The sequence below is a fragment of the Neomonachus schauinslandi genome, chromosome 2, assembly GCF_002201575.2.
Source record: "Neomonachus schauinslandi chromosome 2, ASM220157v2, whole genome shotgun sequence".
Classification (NCBI taxonomy): domain Eukaryota; kingdom Metazoa; phylum Chordata; class Mammalia; order Carnivora; family Phocidae; genus Neomonachus; species Neomonachus schauinslandi.
In genome coordinates, this window is record NC_058404.1 from 132831495 (window position 1) to 132852688 (window position 21194).

A 21194-nucleotide genomic window follows, 5' to 3' on the forward strand; every position below is an offset into this window, starting at 1 on the left:
CCCAGGGTCCTGGATTCGAGCCCCGCATCGGCTCCCTGCTACACAGGAAACCTGCTTCTCCCTGTCCCACTGCCCCTGCTTGTGTTCCTTCTCTCACTGTGTGTCTCTCTCTCAAATAAATAAAAAAATCTAAAAAAAGAAAAGAAAAGAAAAGAAAAATGTAATTGCCATGTATGCAAAATCTTAAACCTTAACATATTGGGAACTCTTTATTTAAAAGTTCAAAGCAAATTCTGAGTTTTCCCAATACTGGCTTAGAGTTTTTTCCTCCTTCCCTACATCTTTGTGTAAAGAGATAAATGGAGATCTTTATTTGCAAAGGAGCTGGGAGAGCACCAGCGCAGGGGCCAGGAAAGCTGGGTTCAAGGCCAATTCCCTTTCTTAACAGCTCTCCGACCTCCAGCATGTCCTGTCATAGCCTTTCTAGCCCCTTTCTTCATCTGCCACATCATGGGGTTGTTGCAAAGGTCAAATAAGATACTATCCCATTTGTAAATCTGTTTGGTAAACTCAAGGCACTTTGATAATATAAACTGCCAGTATTTGTTATACACCATTATTAGTTCTAAATAATGTTTATTTAAAGATATAAATGGAACACACATTCCACTGTTAGTTCTTTGAATTTCTGAAGTTATGGATAGTCATTTTCAGAGGGATCCCTTAGAGGAATTAAAGTCTCCAAGCTAAGTACATGTTATTTTCATTAAAAATGGAATAGATTTGTTTATTTAAGGTGATATAAGCTTACAAGTGATTTCAGTTTTCCCTCACACTCGTCTTTATTCTTTTTCTTTTATTATGTTATGTTAATCACCATACATTACATCATTAGTTTTTGATGTAGTGTTCCATGATTCATTGTTTGCCTATAACACCCAGTGCTCCATTCAGTACATGCCCTCTTTAATACCCATCACCAGGCTAACCCATCCCCCCACCCCCCTCCCCTCTAGACCCCTCAGTTTGTTTCTCAGAGTCCATAATCTCTCATGGTTCGTCTCCCCCTCCGATTTCCCCCCCTTCATTTTTCCCTTCCTACTATCTTCTTCTTTTTTGTTTTAACATCTAATGTATTATTTGTTTCAGAGCTACAGGTCTATGATTCAACAGTCTTATGCAATTCACAGCACTCACCATAGCACATACCCTCCCCACTGTCTATCACCCAGCCACCCCATCCCTCCCACCCCCACCACTCCAGTGACCCTCAGCTTGTTTCCTGAGATTAAGAATTCCTCATATCAGTGAGATCATATGATACATGTCTTTCTCTGATTGACTTATTTCGCTCAGCATAATACCCTCCAGTTCCATCCATGTCGTTGCAAATGGCAAGATTTCATTCCTTTTGATGGCTGCATAATATTCCATTGTATATATATACCACATCTTCTTTTTTTTTTTTTTAAAGATTTTATTTACTTATTTGACAAAGAGAGACACAGCAAGAGAGGGAACACAAGCAGGGGGAGTGGGAGAGGGAGAAGCAGGCTTCCCCGGGGAGTGGGGAGCCCAATGCGGGGCTCGATCCCAGGACCCTATGATCATGACCTGAGCCGAAGGCAGATGCTTAACGACTGAGCCACCCAGGCGCCCCTATATACCACATCTTCTTTATCCATTCATCTGTCGATGGACATCTTGGCTCATTCCATAATTTGGCTATTGTGGACTTTGCTGCTATAAACATCGGGGTGCACATACCCCTTCAGATCACTACATTTGTATCTTTGAGGTAAATATCAGGTAATGCAATTGCTGGGTCGTAGGGTAGCTCTATTTTCAACTTTTTGAGGAACCTCCATACTGTTTTCCAGAGTGGCTGCACCAGCTTGCATTCCCACCAACAGTGTAGCAGAGTTCCCCTTTCTCCACATCCCCGCCAACATCTGTCATTTCCTGACTTGTTAATTTTAGCCATTCTGAACGGTGTGAGGTGGTATCTCATTGAGGTTTTGATTTGGATTTCCCTGATGCCGAGCGATGTTGAGCACTTTTTCATGTGTCTGTTGGCCATTTGGATGTCCTCTGGAAAAATCTCTGTTCATGTCTTCTGCCCATTTCTTGATTGGATCATTTGTTCTTTGGTTATTGAGTTTGATAAGTTCTTTATAGATTTTGGATACTAGCCCTTTATCTGATATGTCATTTGCAAATATCTTCTCCAATTCTGTCGGTTGTCTTTTGGTTTGGTTGACTGTTTCTTTTGCTGTGCAAAAGCTTTTTATCTTGATGAAATCCCAATAGTTCATTTTTGCCCTTGTTTCCCTTGCCTTTGGTGATGTTTCTAGGAAGAAGTTGCTGCGGCTAAGGTCAAAGAGGTTGCTGCCTGTGTTCTTTAGGATTTTGATGGACTCCTGTCTCACATTGAGGTCTTTCAACCATTTGGAGTCTATTTTTGTGTGTGGTGTAAGGAAATGGTCCAGTTTCATTCTTCTGCCTGTGGCTGTCCAATTTTCCCAACACCATTTGTTGAAGAGACTGTCTTTTTTCCATGGGACATTCTTTCCTGCTTTGTCGAAGATTAGTTGACCATAGAGTTGAGGGTCCATTTCTGAGCTCTCTATTCTGTTACATCGATCTATGTGTCTGTTTTTGTGCCAGTACCATACTGTCTTGATGATGACAGCTTTGTAATAGAGCTTGAGGTCCGGAATTGTGATGCCACCAGCTTTGGTTTTCTTTTTCAACAGTCCTCTGGCTATTCAGGGTCTTTTCTGGTTCCATACAAATTTTAGGATTATTTGTTCCATTTCTTTGAAAAGAGTTCATGGTATTTTGATAGGGATTGCATTAAATATGTAGATTGCTCTAGGTAGCATTGACATCTTCACAATATTTTTTCTTCCAATCCATGAGCAGGGAACATTTTTCCATTTCTTTGTATCTTGTCGATTTCTTTCATGAGTATTTTACAGTTTTCTGAGTACAGATTCTTTGCCTCTTTGGTTAGATTTATTCCTAGGTATCTTATGGTTTTGGGTGCAATTGTAAATGGGATCAACTCCTTAATTTCTCTTTCTTCTGTCTTTTTGTTCGTGTATAGGAATGCCACTGATTTCTGTGCATTGATTTTATATCCTGCCACTTTACTGAATTCCTGTATGAGTTCTAGCAGTTTTGGGGTGGAGTCTTTGGGGTTTTCCACATAAAGTATCATATCATCTGCAAACAGTGAGAGTTTGACTTCTTCTTTGCCGATTCGGATGCCTTTTATTTCTTTTTGTTGTCTGATTGCTGTGGCTAGGACTTCTAATACTGTGTTGAATAGCAGTGGTGATAGTGGACATCCCTGCCATGTTCCTGACCTTAGGGGGAAAGCTCTCAGTTTTTCCCCATTGAGAATGATACTCGCTGTGGGGTTTTCATAGATGGCTTTTATGATATTGAGGTATGTACCCTCTATCCCTATACTCTGAAGAGTTTTGATCAAGAAAGGATGCTGTACTTTGTCAAATGCTTTTTCTGCATCTATTGAGAGGATCATATGGTTCTTGTTCTTTCTTTTATTAATGTATTGTATCACACTGATTGATTTGCAGATGTTGAACCAACCTTGCAGCCCAGGGTAAATCCCACCTGGTCGTGGTGAATAATCCTTTTAATGTACTGTTGGATCCTATTGACTAGTATTTTGGTGAGAATTTTTGCATCCATGTTCATCAAGGATTTTGGTCTGTAATTCTCCTTTTTGATGGGGCTTTGTCTGATTTTGGGATCAAGGTAATGGTGGCCTCATAAAACGAGTTTGGAAGTTTTCCTTCCATTTCCGTTTTTTGGAACAGTTTCAGAAGAATAGGTATTAATTCTTCTTGAAATGTTTGGTAGAATTCCCCTGGGAAGCCACCTGGCCCTGCGCTTTTGTTTTTGGGAGATTTTTGATTACTGCTTCAATTTCCTTAGTGGTTATAGGTCTGTTCAGGTTTTCTATTTCTTCCTGGTTCAGTTTTGGTAGTTGATACATCTCTAGGAATGCATCCATTTCTTCCAGATTATCTAATTTGCTGGCATAGAGTTGCTCATAATATGTTCTTATAATTGTTTGTATTTCTTTGGTGTTAGTTGTGATCTCTCCTCTTTCACTCATGATTTTATTTATTTGGGTCATTTCTCTTTTCTTTTTGATAAGTCTGGCCAGGGTTTATCAATCTTATTAATTCTTTCAAAGAACCAGCTCCTAGTTTCATTGATCTGTTCTATTGTTCTTTTGGATTCTATTTCATTGATTTCTGCTCTGATCTTTATTATTTCTCTTCTCCTGCTGGGTTTAGGCTTTATTTGCTCTTCTTTCTCCAGCTCCTCTAGGTGTGGGGTTAGGTTGTGTATTTGAGACCTTTCTTGTTTCTTGAGAAAGGCTTGTATTGCTATACACTTTCCTCTTAGGACTGCCTTTGCTGCATCCCAAAGATTTTGAACAGTTGTGTTTCCATTTTCATTGGTTTCCATGAATTTTTTAAATTCTTCTTTAATTTCCTGGTTGACCCATTCATTCTTTAGTAGGATGCTCTTTAGCCTCCATGTATTTGAGTTCTTTCTGACTTTCCTCTTGTGATTGAGTTCTAGTTTCAAAGCATTGTGGTCTGAAAATATGCAGGGAATGATCCCAATCTTTTGGTACCGATGAGACCTGATTTGTGACCTAGGATGTGATCAATTCTGGAGAATGTTCCATGGGCACTAGAGGAGAATGTGTATTCTGTTACTTTGAGATGGAATGTTCCGAATATATCTGTGAAGTCCATTTGGTCCAGTGTGTCATTTAAAGTCTTTATTTCCTTGTTGATCTTTTGCTTAGATGATCTGTCCATTTCAGTGAGGGGGGTGTTAAAGTCCCCCACTATTGTTGTATTGTTGTCGATGTGTTTCTTTGCTTTTGTTATTAATTGGCTTATATAATTGGCTGCTCCCATGTTAGAGGCATAGATATTTACAGTTGTTAAATCTTCTTGTTGGTTAGACCATTTAAGTATGATATAATGTTCTTCCTCATCTCTTGTTATAGTCTTTGGTTTAAAATCTAATTTGTCTGATATAAGGATTGCCACCCCAGCTTTCTTTTGGTGTCCATTAGCATGGTAAATAGTTTCCACCCCCTCACTTTCAATCTGGAGGTGTCATTGCATCAAAAATGAGTCTCTTGCAGACAGCATATCAATGGGTCTTGTTTTTTTATCCAATGTGATACCCTGTGTCTTTTGGTTGGGGCATTTAGCCCATTTACATTCAGGGCAACTATTGAAAGATATGAATTTAGTGCTATTGTATTACCTGTAAGGTGACTGTTAACTGTATATTGTCTGTGTTCCTTTCTGGTCTAAGTTGCTTTTAGGCTCTCTCTTTGCTTAGAGGACCCCTTTCAATATTTCTTGTAGGGCTGGTTTCGTGTTTGCAAATTCCTTTAGTTTTTGTTTGTCCTGGGAGCTTTTTATCTCTCCTTCTATTTTCAACGACAGCCTAGCTGGATATAGTATTCTTGGCTGCATATTTTTCTCATTTAGTGCTCTGAATATATCATGCCAGTCCTTTCTGGCCTGCCAGGTCTCTGTGGATAGGGCTGTTGCCAATCTAATGTTTCTACCATTGTAGGTTACAGATCTCTTGTCCCAAGCTGCTTTCAGGATTTTCTCTTTGTCTCGGAGACTCGTAAGTTTTACTATAAGATGTTGGGGTGTTGACCTATTTTTATGGATTTTGAGGTGGGTTCTCTGTGCCTCCTGGATTTTGATGCCTGTTTCCTTCCCCAAGTTCTCTGCTAATTTGCTCCAATATGCCTTCTGCCCCTCTCTCTCTTTCTTCTTCTTCCACACTCAGTCTTTAATACCCATTCTTCCAACACACTGTTCCCTAGTCTAGGTGGCCCACCTTGTGGAGTTTGAATAAAGGGATAGGCAAAGTGTGTTCTTATTTTTTCTAACACGATAAGGAAGTCTGTCCTACCACCTGCAGGCTCCTTTTCTGTAATAAAAACTTTATTTGCTAATGAAGTTAGAACCACAGACCCATAGTAATTCCTATTTTGCTAGAAGTAGCAGCCGCAGCAGCAGTAGTAATGGGGATATAAGTCAGATGAAGAGATGGAAATCGTCCGTTCATTAAATGGAGTAGATGAAACATATGCATATATTGCCACTCCCTGCTAAAATTCCAGTATAATGCTAGGAAAGGAAAAATAATAATATAAACTCACAGTGACAAAGGAAAAAGAGAAGGTGACAAGATAAAAGGTATTGGCAAATTTTTAGAATGTAGCAAGCAATTGGAAGAACAGGGAAAGCTTAAATCTACGGATTTTCAGAGAAGGGTGCCATAAACAAAGAAGCCAGTTCCCATTGCAGAACTCAGAAAAGTTTCAGAATTGGAGGTACCAGGTCATTTGGAAGTTGAGGCAAGGGTAGAGTGAAATCAGGAAGGATTGGTTGAAAGCCACTCAGATAAACGGAGATGCCAGATTCTTCCTAATGACGGCGTTGCCAGAGGACTCCCCATTTCACCCTAAACAGGAAAGGGGAGGTTATTCTCTGGTCCTGCGCTTTAGCTAGGAGAGTGGGGTGTGATGCCATACAGAAATCTGGGGACTAAGTGAGAGTCAGTATATGCACTGAGAGATTTCCAGTCCCTTCACTTTCATCTCACAGAATGTAGCGACCAGGCTTTTATCCCACCCAATGGGGTAGGAAGTATGAAGATCTTCCCTAGAAAAAAAATCTCCCCAAGAATAAAAATCTGACAGTGACATTTAGGGCACTGCATCAAAAGTGTTAGGGGATTGTCTCAGCCCCTCCATAGTAGCTCTCCAGGGTGACCAGCCCTGCCCATGAAATGTCTAACTGGCTTTTTAGTGACTTGTTACTAAATATTACTGTACAACCAAAGACACTGCACATTCGAGAAAAGCTTTCAACATAAAAATCAAATTGAGGGCGCCTAGGTGGCTCAGTCGTTAAGCGTCTGCCTTCAGCTCAGGTCATGATCCCAGGGTCCTGGGATCAAGCCCGACATTGGGCTCCCTGCTCCACGGGAAGCCTGCTTCTCCCTCTCCCACTCCCCCTGCTTGTGTTCCCTCTCTTGCTGTGTCTCTCTCTGTCAAATAAATAAATAAAATCTTTAAAAAAAAAATCGAGACCAAAGTAAACAAACCAGAAAAACAGGGTTAATATGGAAACAGAAAATACAAGGTTCAGAGGAAATTTTTTAAATATTTAATTAATATCCTCAAAAACATAAGAGTATATATCACACTAAAGAAAAAAGAAGAGGATAAAATTTAAAAGGGGAACATCAAGAAATAAGAAATTAAAAGTGTGTGAGCAAAATGTTTAAAAAATCAATAGAGAAAAAAGTAGTAGAGAAAAAAGATAAAATTGAGGAAGTTTCCCAGAATAATATAAACAAGATGGAAAAAAAGGAGCAAAAACTATAAGTAAATTAGAGAACCAACCCCAAAATTCTGACATGTAACTATTATGAATTCCAGAAAGAAAATACAAAAAAATAGAGGGACAAAAACTGTCAAAGAATAAACATGTAAAAATTTCTCAGAACTGAAATATATGAATTTTCAAATTCAACGGGCCTAATGAGGACCTAAAGTAAATTAAGAAGGATCCAAACTGGGATGTCTAGCTAACTTAGAAGAGTATGTAACTTTTCGGGGCACCTGGGTGGCTCAGTTGTTAAGCATCTGCCTTCGGCTCAGGTCATGATCCCGGGGTCCTGGGATCGAGCCCCACATCGGGCTCCCTGCTCAGCAGGAAGCCTGCTTCTCCCTCTCCCACTCCCCCTGCTTGTGTTCCTTCTCTCACTTTGTCTCTCTCTGTCAAATAAATAAATAAAATCTTAAACAACAAAAAAAGATTATGTAACTTTTGATCTTGGGGTTGTGAGTTCGAGCCCTGTATTGGGTGTAGAGATTACTAAAAATAAAAAATAATTTTTTTAAAAAAAAGGATCCAAACTAAGACAGAGATTGTAATATCTTAGAATGCTAAGAACAAATATTAAAGCATGGGGGGAAAAAACTTAAAAACTTACATAAAGAAAGAAAAAAAAATTCTCATTACAAAAAAATTTGGGAAAAACCAACACTGGTATTCTTACTAGCAACATAGGAAACTAAAAGAAAATGGAACATGTTTTAAAATTCTGAGAAAAAAAGTTTTGATCTAAAATTCTGTCTGTCAAGCGAAGGATAAAATACTCATGTTTTCTTGATATGCAAAGTCTCAAAACTTCTGTCCCCTATATATTGTTTCTCAGGAAACTTCTGGAGGATGTGCTCCATGAAAATGAGAGAGAACACCAAAAAAAGAAAAACATATGGGACCCAGGGAGCAAGAACTCAAACACAGAAAAAGAGCAAAGGAAAGGGAATTCCCAGGGTGGTGGAGACTAGTGATCCCAGGAGGAAAGCAGGGCAGCTGCCTGGGGTGGGTCAGTCATGTGGGGCAAGACAACCAACATCTGGGAGGGACATCTCCAAGGGGAAAATAGGACCTGGGGATTCTCTTACGGGTTTGTTGTTGTTGTTCTATTGTTGTCGTTGTTACCATATTAAGAGGAATTTTTAAATTTTGTTGGAAAATTTGCGAAGAATAAGTATACATGGAAAAGTACATTAAAAGAGGAGGGAATTTCTAGGGCCAGACAAAACAAAATATTGTTCAAGAAATAAATGCAAGTATGATTCAACACAGGAAACTACTACTTGGCTCAACTGTGAAGAATATACACATTGTTCATAAATGTTACATAGTGATTTAAATAAGAATTGTGATGTCATTATTTTAGGAAGAGAAGGGGGGAAGGAGGAGAAGAGTATGTTTGAACATGTGTGTGCATGCATGTGGTGTGTGTGTGAAGTGATAGCTGTTACAGTATTAATAGAATAATTTTTAACATTAATATATTTTTTAAAATATATATTTATTTTAAATATCCATTTAAGCATTTGTTTCAAAATATTGAGGTAACCAGCAGAAGAAACTGTTTACTTTCTTTATAAACCTCAAAATATTTAAAGCTCTGTGGATACACTTATGTATAAAAGATTGCAAAAATAATTTAAAAGAGTCATCTACTATTTATAGGAGACCCAGAGAATCTCTTTTAAAGACTAAAAACTCAGGGTGCCTGGGTGGCTCAGTCGTTAAGCGTCTGCCTTCGGCTCAGGTCATGGTCCCAGGGTCCTGGGATCGAGCCCCACATCGGGCTCCCTGCTCAGCGGGGAGCCTGCTTCTCCCTCTCCCACTCCCCCTGCCTGTGTTCCCTCTCTTGCTGTGTCTCTCTCTGTCAAATAAATAAATAAAGACTAAAAACTCTGTTCCTAATCCCAGATGGAGTTGGATTGCCAGGCTTAGAGATACTCCACAGGGAAATGTACACCTCCCACTCCTTTTAAGAGAATTCCCCAGGAGGCCAATTTACTTCACCTCTTTGAGACTCACTTGCCTCATCTCTCAACTGAAAAAGTTCATTTGGAACAAACCAAACTCAAATTCAAAGCAAATAACAGAAATGAAACAGACCAGGGGCAAATGCAGCAATTCTTACAGAACAGAGTCTCTACTCAGATCCAGCCAGCTATTGCCAGGAAGACCAGTTGTTGCTAAGAAGCCCAATGGTTCAAGAGAAACTACAAATCTGGGTTTTTACATGAAAACTTTGGACTTTAAAATGCTAGTTTAAAATACACAGTGCCCACCAAACCAAACCCATCTTCAGGCCACCACCCACCCACCCACAGATTGCCAGTGTGAGACCTCTAAATCAGATGAACGCTGATGACTGCTTTAGGCAGTACAGTGTCTCATTCCTAAAACTGCATTGAATGTATGGGTTTCTCCACCACCAAAGAGGCAGGTTGTTTTATCCCAACCTGACATACTATACTATTTCACTTTGTCACTTTTATATTCACTGTGAACACTCACAAATCTTAAGACCCAAATCTGCATAGCGCCTTTATTCAAGGAAACACAGGCATAAAGAAAGGTAGGTTCTGCCAAACACAACTGGGCCAGAAAATCAAGGATTCATTCTCAAAGAGACACATAGGGTAAAAACTGTCATTAATCCATCTTTCCAGACATGTTAGTCCACAAAGACAATAATCGCCTTTAAATACAAAGATCAATATTTGCTAAGAAGATTATCTTTTAATGTTTCACAAGGAAACTTTTACCCACCACTGCTAATTATCTTCTTGGTTCACAGGCCTAGAAAACATGAAGACTGTGCTTTTTTTCCTATACATTTTGGGAACTGCAGCTGCAATCCCGGTAAATATCCTTTTTTTAATCTGTTGTTACACCTCTCATTCCTGACATTTAATTTAGACATCCTCCATTTAAAAAGAAAATGTGTGCATATAGTGGTTTGAAATTCTCTTTTTAATTTTAATATTATTTTTTCCCAAGCAGGGAATGAATGACTAGAAAAATTGAGATAAAATACTTTCTAAAAGAATACTTCTTTTGGAACTACCAGATTCTATAAGATAGAATAAATTAAAAATTGAAAATGTTGATTATCAGTTATTAGAAAGGGGATATGCCAGGGCACAAAAGCCAAAGAGAACGGGGAGAAATAAATTTTCCTATGGAAGTTCATCACTTAGTATGAGAAACCCAAGAAATTGAGAAATATGAGAAGTTTTGGGAGTGCATATCCATACTCTTCAGCAGCATTTTCTTCCAAGTTCGAATATATACTAGCTCATCAATTCTGAGTCTAATAAAACAGGAACCGATGGGTTAGGGTCAGGAAACGGTATCATAATCAGAAATCGGCTCTTAACTCATCCTTGGGGGGGGGGGGGGGGATACTGTCCAAGCAAACATGTTGAAAATAGACGAACTAGAACTTTTTTTTTCTTCACAATCAGATATACTGGCCCCACCATTCACATGGCAATAAATCATCCACACACAAATCAGAATCATTTGAGACCATGTCAGCAGCCTTAAAATAACATGAAAGTTTTTATTGTTGTTGTTAATGGAACCAGGGCTTGGATGATCATTTCCCAAATGATCCATATCATCTACAATCAAACCAAAGGATTTGTGCCATTTTTTTCTCTTTCGCCAAATGGAGGAATCAATCTCCTTTAAATAGACAAAGTAATTTCTCTCATCCCTCTCTTCCTCATTCTCCGCTATGTCTAGGATTCTGTCCTTGCTTTTTGGATAGCTGGTGGCTAACATTTGGTTGACAGATGTGTCAGCAAAGACAAACATCATGCCACCCAGACCAAGCAGTTCTTCGAAAACAATATATGACAACACTGCTAGGGATTATGCTTAAGTAGCTGGAGCTACTCCAGCTGAAATTATACATTGTCCTCTGAAATTACGAAAGTGGGATAAATTATGTTCAGCACAGAAAGAAGCTTCCACAGACCCATTGTTCTCTCCTAAAAAATGTGTTTTGCCCTTGCAGCTGTTGCCACTATGTAAACAGACATCAAAAGTGTCTTTCAACCAAATGTTTGAATAACACATCTACATATAGACACATTTTAGATGTTTTCTCTTTAGGACAGTTTGTCATGCAGATCCAGTCAGATGCTAAAAAGCTAAGTATCTTCTCATAGGGTTTACCTATTAAAAATATTGTATCATTTTCCCCACCTGCCTGAATTCTACAGAAGTAAGTGGATTCTGTGTGGTTAGGAGATTCCACACAAATTTCCAGAGGCTATTTTGTTATAGCTGTGGGAATAATAATAAAACAATTTGTTTTCAGAAAATTTCTAAAAGAAGAAAAGCTGCCATGCTTTTTGTGCATTTCTCCCAGCTTAGGGAGGCAGAGCAGAGGAAGAAGGGTGCAGAGAGGGGGAGCAGTTCCCCACTAATAAACCTAAAATCTCCTCCTTCCATTGCCTTCCATGATGCCCCTGTGGGCAACCTGCCAGACTGGCCACCATTCTTTCTCCTTTCCCTCTTATAAATGGCTTATTTGGAAATGTTTTCAAATATCATTACTCCTTTTAGTTGAGAAGGTGATAAGAAGCAAGAAGCAGACAGCATCTAAAATGAATCCTGTACTCCCATGTCTTTCCTCATGTTACGTAATCGGTACAACAGAATGTGCTAATAAAAACAAGTCAGTGCAAATAGAATCTGAGTTTTGTACTTACACCTAGATCTGCCTGACATCTGAGCATCCACAGCATCTCTCTAATAAAGACTTGTGGTGAATACCTGCTTAGGGTATCAGACAGTTGACAATGTTACCACTGTATGATCTCACTGCTAGCAATAGTCATTTTACACCTGGGTAACTTTTTACAATTCACAAACTATTATATATGCATAAACTTACCTTGATATTTCTGCTCACTTCACCTTGATAGATGACAGGGTAGGGATTCACAATTTGTCAAATGACAGATAGTTAATAACAAAGTCAAGACTTGAAGGGAGATCTCTTATCTCTAAGTCCAGTTGTTAAACGTCTCCATCATATATCACTGCTCAACCTACTCAAGCTCTTCATCGATGCCTTCAGTCTTGCTAGAAATAGAGCCATCCCCCTAGTTGAAATAATACTCCATAGCTGTTCTTCTCTACTCAAATTAAGTGTACTGTTTCGCACAACTTTTGAATTAGTTCTACATTAAATTATTTTTATTATAAGATTTCTTGATAGATATAAGGCTGATTGTGTTAAGAAAATAAACAAATATTGAATAAAAAGTTTATATCTTTTCTGCTAATTATCAGTGAGTACTTAAAAGTTAAGAAAATGTAGTGTTATATCCTTTGGTTAATTTAATTTGACTTTAACTTTCTGCTAAACAACAGTTCTCAAAATTATGAAGTATGAATATTTTTTAAAAGTTTGAAAAGCACAGAAAATAATTCCAAAACTCAAAGATGACTATTATTGAAATAATTATTGCTCTATTTCCACCCAGTCTCTGCATATATAACTTTTTCTTTTTCTTAAATATGTTTGAGACTCTGTTTTCATTTAACATTATAATCTGGACATTTGCTTGTATTCTTAAACATTCTGAGAGTGTCTTTTTTTTTTTAAGATTTTTATTTATTTATTTATTTGACAGAGAGATAGAGATAGAGCACAGATAGGCAGAGCAGCAGGCAGAGGGAGAGCGAGAAGCAGGCTCTCCACTGAGCAGGGAGCCTGACGCCGGGCTCGTTCCCAGGACCTCGGGATCATGACCCGAGCCGAAGGCAGCTGCTTAGCCAAATGAGCCACCTAGGCGCCCCTAGAGGGTATCTTTTAAGTGATATTATGTGTGAAGCATATTGTTACTAATAATGATGACAATAAGAGAGTAACTAGAGGGGCGCCTGGGTGGCTCAGTTGGTTAAGCCACTGCCTTCGGCTCAGGTCATGATCCTGGAGTCCCGGGATCGAGTCCCGCATCAGGCTCCCTGCTCAGCGGGGGGCCTGCTTCGCCCTCTGACCCTCCCCCCTCTCATGCTCTCTCTCTCTATCTCATTCTGTCTCTCAAAATAAATAAATAAAATCTTTAAAAAAAAAAAAAAGAGTAACTAGAAATTTTAAACGTTAACATCTAGACATGAATAACATGAGCCAATTTCTAATTTTTTCAGACAAATGCAAGGTTCCTGTCTGATCATTCCAAACCAACTGCTGATCCCTTGAGTTCCATCCAACAGGCTGAAATATTGGTAACACTTAACAACACTGCAATCCCCATGTTAGGGGTTGAAGATGCAGAAAATGAAAAGGAAATTGCAGTGTCTGTAGACCATCCCAACCATAAGGTAAAAGTAACATGGTTATACTATTACAATTTTTTAATTTTCCCAAGGTCTTGATTTCAAAGCATAGTCAAGGACATTACCTCGTTCTCACTCATGTCAGCTTAATTTTTAAAAGATGATGATGATATCAACTGTCTCCAATCACCAGAACTGTGAGAATGAGTTTTACACCTTCAGCCAAGTTTCTATATTATCATATCATTTCATAAAATTTGAATTCAAGTTAAACTTGTAGCTGTAGAATGTGAAGAACATCATATATGAGTTTACCTGATATTATGTGATGAGAAAGAATAATGAATATTAAGTGTTGGCTTATGAATTATAAATATAATGTAGATATTCCATTATCATTTGTTTCAAGACTAAACTTCCTTTCTTTTAAGGCTGAAAAATCTTCAGTACTAAAGTCAAAGGAGGAAAACCATGACCAGTCAGCAGATCAGGACCAGAGTTACAGCCCAGAGCTTGGATTGCAGGATGAAGAGGAAAGTGAAAGTGACTTAAGTGAGAATTTGGAGTATATACCATCTGAAGATACACTGGACCTAAAAGAAGATATGGGTGAGCCTCAAAAGAAAAAACTCCCAGAGAACACTGATTTCCTTGCTCCTAATATTAGTTCCATCATAGATCCTAACCAACAAGAAGGCATCACAAAAACAGAAAAAGAACAGGAGCAACCAATAAATGATTTACATCCTCAGCTGAACAGGAGCAATGAACATAGCCAAGATGTAAGTGATCAAGGAAACCAAGAGCAGGATCCAAATATTCCCAATGGAGAAGAGGAAGGGGAAGAAGAGCCAGGTGAAGTTGGTACCCCCAATGATAACCAAGAAAGGGAGAGAGAATTTCCCAAGGAGCATTCTAACAGCAAGGAGGAAGAAGACAGCACCCGATCTGATGATGTTTTGGAAGAGTCCTATCAACCAACTCAAGTAAGCAAGATGCAGAAAGATGAATTTGAGCCGGGTAACCAAGAACAAGAGGATAGTTCCAATGCAGAAATGGAAGACAAAACTGCATCAAATATTAATAAGCACAATCAAGATGCTGAATGGCAGAGCAAAGAAGAAAAACCAGAAGTTATCAGCAACCATGAGGAGATAGATAAGAAGTCTGTTTCTGAGGCTCTGTTTGTGGAGCCTACTGAAGCTGGTAACATCATGCCCAGAAATCATGGAGCTAATGATGATGGCGATGATGACCCCCGACACGATGCAAGTGATGACTACGAATTCATCCCAAGTGAGGACTTCATAGAGGCTGAAAGATCTCAGTCCATTTCCTATCACCTCAGATATGAAGAGGAAAGAGAAAGAGAAAGAGCACGTGAGAATGGGAATGTAGATACCAGTGAACCTGGAGAATACAAAGGGGTGAGACTCTTTACAATAATGCTTTTCTGATAGAGCAGTTAGCTTTATCAACACATAGCCATGACCTTTCTCTGTGCTCTCAGTCTCCTATGCCTATCTCTATCAGTATATTATTAAAACATATCAAAATTATTTATTTTCCTCTGCATCTCCATCACTAGGCTGAAAGTGCCTATTTTATTTGGGTTCCCCTAGAAGTAGATCCTGGGTTTTAGTACTGTTTATCTGAGAAGTTCAGGGAACAAAGAGGTGTGGAACATGATACAGGGAAGGAAAGGAAGCTAATCAAAAGTACATCATTAAAGCCATGTAAAGCACAGTCCTCTGAATTACCCCATTTGGAGATCGAGGGAGCTGGGGCATTTATACAGACTGAGAATTGCTAGGAGAGGTGTTAATTCCCCAGCACTTTTGGTCTATCCTTTGAGCAGGCCAAATAGATTGCCATGGTTTTTCAGGCACAGAGATGCAGATACAGGCAGTTGAAAGTGGCTAGAGCTCACTAGAATGATAAAATCTGACAGATCTGAGGGATGGGAGACACTGACAGCTACCGCTGTAATGTCTTAAGAGTAGATGCCATGTAATATTCAAGTTAAATCACCAATGTCTAGCAAAATGCCTCCAACATAGTAAGAGATCCAGGAATGCTGTTGATTTAACTATAAAGATTAAGAATAAAGACTTCAGCTACAACTTTATTAAGCAAACACACACCAAAATGATCATCAGAAAACTGCAGCAGAGTAGGAGTAGGAAGAAGCATATTGCTATTGGTTGTTTAATCATTTGGAGCTCTCATGCAAAACCCCAGCAGCCAAGCTCGAAGACTTGACATAGCTTTTGGTGCCCGAAGTCAATAGTAACCTTGCTTTCTGAGAACTCTGCTGCCATTTTAAGGTAAGGGTTTTATTATACTTTAGAAACCTGTGGCATCTGGGTGACTCCATTGGCTGAGCATCCAACTCTTGGTTTCAGTTCAGGTCCTGATCTCAGGATTGTGAGATCAAGCCCTGTGTAGGGCTCCGCACTCAGCGTGGTGTAGGCTTGAGTTTCTCTATCCTTCTCCCTCAGCTCCTCCTCCCCACACTTGTTCTCTCTCTCTTTAAAATAAATAAATAAGGGCACCTGGGTGGCTCAGTCGTTAAGCGTCTGCCTTCGGCTCAGGTCATGGTCCCAGGGTCCTGGGATCGAGCCCCGCATCAGGCTCCCTGCTCCGTGGGAAGCCTGCTTCTCCCTCTCCCACTCCCCCTGCTTGTGTTCCCTCTCTCGCTGTGTCTCTCTCTGTCAAATAAATAAATAAAAAATAAATCTTTAAAAAATAAAATAAATAAATACATCTTAAAAAAAAAAACCAAAAACCTGGTAAGAAACCTTTATCAACAGCTTCATAGAGATTACTGATGTAATTGTGTCTTAACTATGGAATCACATGATAATACTACATTTCTACTGTTTTCCAAAATGCAAAGGGAAGGTTCCAACTTTACTCCTGATGTTAGTTCCAACTTTGATTGAGTAATCTCCAGAGATATAGCACTGAATCCAGTTGAAGATACAAATGGCTCCCGTTCTCAAAGGGTTACTGTCTATATCCATAATTATGGCTGGTGCCTTTTTGAGATCTGAAATGATTTGGGTATGAAAAGCCTTGTGAAGGTATGCAGTGGAAATACAAATTATGTCATGGATTTCCTCTAAATACACTTCAGCTTCTTCCCTTGTTATTATAAAGGCCAAGAAAACAGAGAGCTCACCGAAAGAAGATGAAAGTTCGTATGAAGACAACAGAATGGTGCACGGTATTGGTGAGTACAGGCTAAGCAAGTGGCTTGTGATGGTATCAAGGAAGAAATGGAATGGTTACGTGAGGCTTTCCCCATTCCATCATTTGTCACTGCTTCACAGAAATTTCTTCTCCCAAATCCTCCCCAAGGAAATGTTCTCATAAGTTGTTGACATTCTCTTGCACACATTTGATACACAACTATGGGCAAATATGTTTACAAACTGGAAGTCTTGTTGTAATACTAGTATGAAAGCTAGGTTCTTCTTTTGTCCTAAATCCTTTTGCTTCTGAGAAGAAGAATTGAATTAATTCTACCTTATTTAATCTCAAATCCATAACTTACTAGTGAATTTAGACCCCATATTTAATTCAGACCTAATTCCCAATTGCATACCCCTATCACAAACATTTTTAATTTCAACACAATAAAAATGTCATGGCTTATTTAACTTCTAACCCACTTGGACATCCTTGAATTATAGACTCCAGACTATGGCCATTGTAGGCAGGCCAAGAAGAGCTGTTTGTTCTTTTTAATTTTTGTTTTTTTTTTGTTGTTGTTTTTGTTGTTCTTTTTTAATTCCCAATTCAAGCTGCACAGAAAATCTAAACTATTGAGTAAAACAGTCTGATGCTGGAGGGTCCCATCTGAACATTAACATGTCCATTAAAATGGTTTCTAATATTTTCCCAAGTTTTCTCTCATTAATGCAAATGGAGCTAATTATCTGGATGAATTTGAGGTTGCATACTCAGTTCAGCTTTGCTTATGTTCCTGTCCAAACTTTCCTGTTAGATTCTTGCATGAACTTCCAGTGTAAAAGAGGACACATCTGTAAGGCTGACAAACAGGGAAAACCCCACTGTGTTTGCCAAGATTCAGTGACTTGTCCTCCTACGAAACTCCTTGACCAAGTAAGTGTTCTACAAAAGGGTCTCTGAGGGGCCCCAAATAGTGATTCAAATGAAAGTGGTTTGCAATTGAAATATTTGGTTAAAAAAAAAAAAAGGCAAATATCCAGGTTATCATCTAACACTTGAAATAATACTGAATAGGAAAAAATCCAGCAAAAACAAGGAATTTCCCCTGTGGCCTAAGATGGTAATAATGGCATTGATCTTCAGAACTCATTTTAAAATTCACTGTATCCTTGGAACATCTGTAGTTTGCGTTCTACTGAGCTTATCTAGAGCTAAATTGTCGTCACCACCAAATTTAATTGATTTTTCTTTTTTTTACCAAATGGGACAGTTATCACTTTAATAACTTCACTTACCTGACCACATCATTGGCACAGTTGATCAGTCTACAAACTTTAAGGAGCAGGGTCTTTCCCCAATGTACATTCAGAAACATGAGCTTTTTCTCACGCTTGTCTGTCCTAGGTTTGTGGAACTGACAATCAGACCTATGCTAGCTCCTGTCATCTGTTTGCTACGAAGTGTAAACTGGAGGGAACCAAAAAAGGGCACCAACTACAGCTGGATTATTTTGGAGCCTGCAAATGTAAGATTCCTCCACTATTCCACCGTTGCTGAGAGGATTTGGGGTGAATCTCTGCATATCTGAGTAATATATATATATACTCCTACATGCAAACGGAAAAAGGCTAATGTAGTTCTGAACCTAGGATGCTCACTAAAGGAGAGACTTTATTTTTTTATTTTTTATTTTTTTAAAGATTTTATTTATTTGACAGAGAGAGAGACAGTGAGAGACAAGCAGGGGGAGTGGGAGAGGGAGAAGCAGGCTTCCCACTGAGCAGAGAGCCAGATGGGGGGCTAGATCCCAGGACCCTGGGATCATGATCTGAGCCGAAGGCAGACGCTTAACGACTGAGCCACCCAGGCACCGCTAAAGGAGAGACTTTAAAATTTTTTTTTTTTTTTAAGATTTTATTTATTCATTTGAGACACAGAGATACAGAGAGAGAGAGAGAGCATGAGCAGTGGGAGAGGCAGAGGGAGAGGAAGAAGCAGACTCCCCGCTGAGTCAGGAGCCCGATGTGGGACTCGATCCCAGGACCCTGGGATCATGACCCGAGGCGAAGGCAGACGCTTAACCATCTGAGCCACCCAGGCGCCCCTAAAGGAGAGACTTTAAAAAGATAAAAAGAAAAATGCCCAGGCTTTAACTGTAAGAGACTGATTTAATTGGACTGGGTTGGGGCTTTGGTATTGTTTTTTCATTTGTTTTTAAAGTAACCAAGACAACTCTAATGTGCAGCCAGGTTGCAAAACCACTATAATAATGTTACCACTTAATAACTGAGACAAATCATTGGAATTTTGCTAAATTACTTGTCCTCTTTCCAAGTACGTTAAGTCTCTGCCAAGAAGTTTTATGATAATCTATCCTTCCAGAAGTTTTCTTAATTGTCTTCCTTTTACCAAGATACTCTCAGTTGTGTTTGGATCTCCTTATCACTAAGTAATTCTCCACTTTAGCCGTGCTCACTGATATTTCCAGTTCTCCTCTCCTTCCTGACACACAAGAGTATTAAACTTCTCAGCCCTCTGGATGTTAAATGTGGCCATATGAGTTGCTTTGTTCAATGGAATTTCAGCCAAAAGCATCCATGTGAGTTCTGGGCAGATGTATTTAAGAGTTAGTGTTTGGTCATCTATGCTTATGCTCCCTCCATCTTGTGTGGAGATGGTGGTGTCTTCATCATCCTGAGCCCCAGAGAGACTGCCATGAGCAGAGCCCTCTTGCCAAATTGTATTGGACTCGAATGTCCAACACAGTGACTATAGTTAACACTGCCATATCTGAAAGTTGCTCAAAGAGTAGATCCTAAAAGTTCTCATCGCAAGGAAAAATAAAAATTTTTGTGACTGGATGAGGTGATACAGTTAACTAAACTTACTGTGGTAGTCCCAGCACAAAATATGGATGTCAGTCATTATGCTGTACACCCTGACCTTACACAGTGCTATGTGTCGATTATAGCTCAATAAAACTACAAAAAACAAAACAAAACACTTTTGTTCTTTTAAGCCACTGAGATTGAACATTATTTGTTACCACAGCATAATCTAACTTCCACTTTTGTCTTTTTTCTCCTAAGAAAGAGTTCTTGCATCTTCCACCTCCACATGCCAACTTTCTGATTCTAGGAGCAGTGGTTCTCAGCCCTGCCTGTGTATCAAAATTATCTTTGGAACTTTTAAAACATCCTGATGCCCAAGATCCATTCCAAACCAATCAAATCAGAATTTCTTTGAATGGAAGCCAGTATCTGGTATGTTTTCCGAACAGCCTGGCGGGCCTGTTGTGCCACCAGGGGTTAAGGAGACTGTTGTGAGGGTAGGACGGTAAGGGAGCCGTCAGTCACCAGATGTTGTTAGGCTCCTATTACGACTACTTGCCATAGGACAGGAGTAGGACCCAAAGATTAAAATCTCTTTTCTTTCCCCTTGGAATAGCTATTCCTATTTGTACAGACTTTGAAGTGACTCAGTTTCCCCTAAGGATGAGAGACTGGCTCAAGAATATCCTCGTGCAGCTTTATGAGCCGAACGCTGAACATGCTGGATATCTAAATGAGAAGCAGAGAAATAAAGTAAGTTACCCACAGGTCAGCTACCTAAGTGTCTGTCTACAGGGCCTGAGGAAAAAGGATGTGTGTGTTGGGGGCAGGGGGGGCCTACCTCCCTCTGCATATCAGCAAGAGCCCACTTTGCCTTCCCCCACCTGGTAAGTTCATATGTACTACAGAATAGTAGTGGTCACCATTCATGCCACAAGGTTTGAGACACAGCCAAACCACCCCATTCCTACTCAAAGGGCAGCGGCCTGAGCAAGGACTCTTTAACTCATACCCTAGAGCAAGCCCTGGTTGAGCAAAGTGAACCTCAATTCAGCATTTCTATGTTCAGGCCCAGACATATTATTTAAATTTAAACATTTTTTTGCCCTCATAGGCCAGACAGATTTATTATATAAGAGAAATCCCCTACTTGCAAAGTCAGTAATATATTAAGATTTAAAAGTTTAGAATATTTATTCCAGAAGTTCTCAAGGATAATTCATTCATCAAATAGCTGTTGATTGCATCTCAGGTATCTGGAATTGATTTACATACTGGAGATACAGCAATGAACCAACAAAAATCTCTGCCTTCATGAGATTGCATTCTAGGCAAAGAGACTGTGAACAGATATGTGTGTGTGTGTGTAAATGTGTGTATGTGTGTGTGTGTGTGTTGAGTGTGTGTATAAATATTGCAAATATGGTCATACATGCAAATATGTAAA

The 21194-nt window shown here is 39.3% G+C and overlaps 1 protein-coding gene across 2 annotated transcripts in view; it reads left to right on the forward strand.

The window, feature by feature from the left end:
• Positions 1-21194, forward strand: part of SPARCL1 (SPARC like 1) — a 52946-nt gene that overhangs the window by 22954 nt on the left and 8798 nt on the right. For both annotated transcript variants that reach the window (XM_021702446.1, XM_021702447.1), the window contains exons 2-8: positions 10216-10280; positions 13590-13763; positions 14150-15145; positions 16881-16953; positions 17731-17849; positions 18321-18441; positions 20364-20500. In XM_021702446.1, coding sequence (XP_021558121.1) covers positions 10227-10280; positions 13590-13763; positions 14150-15145; positions 16881-16953; positions 17731-17849; positions 18321-18441; positions 20364-20500 — 1674 coding nt within the window. In that variant the 5' untranslated portion in view covers positions 10216-10226. The remainder of the gene's footprint in view (positions 1-10215; positions 10281-13589; positions 13764-14149; positions 15146-16880; positions 16954-17730; positions 17850-18320; positions 18442-20363; positions 20501-21194) is intronic.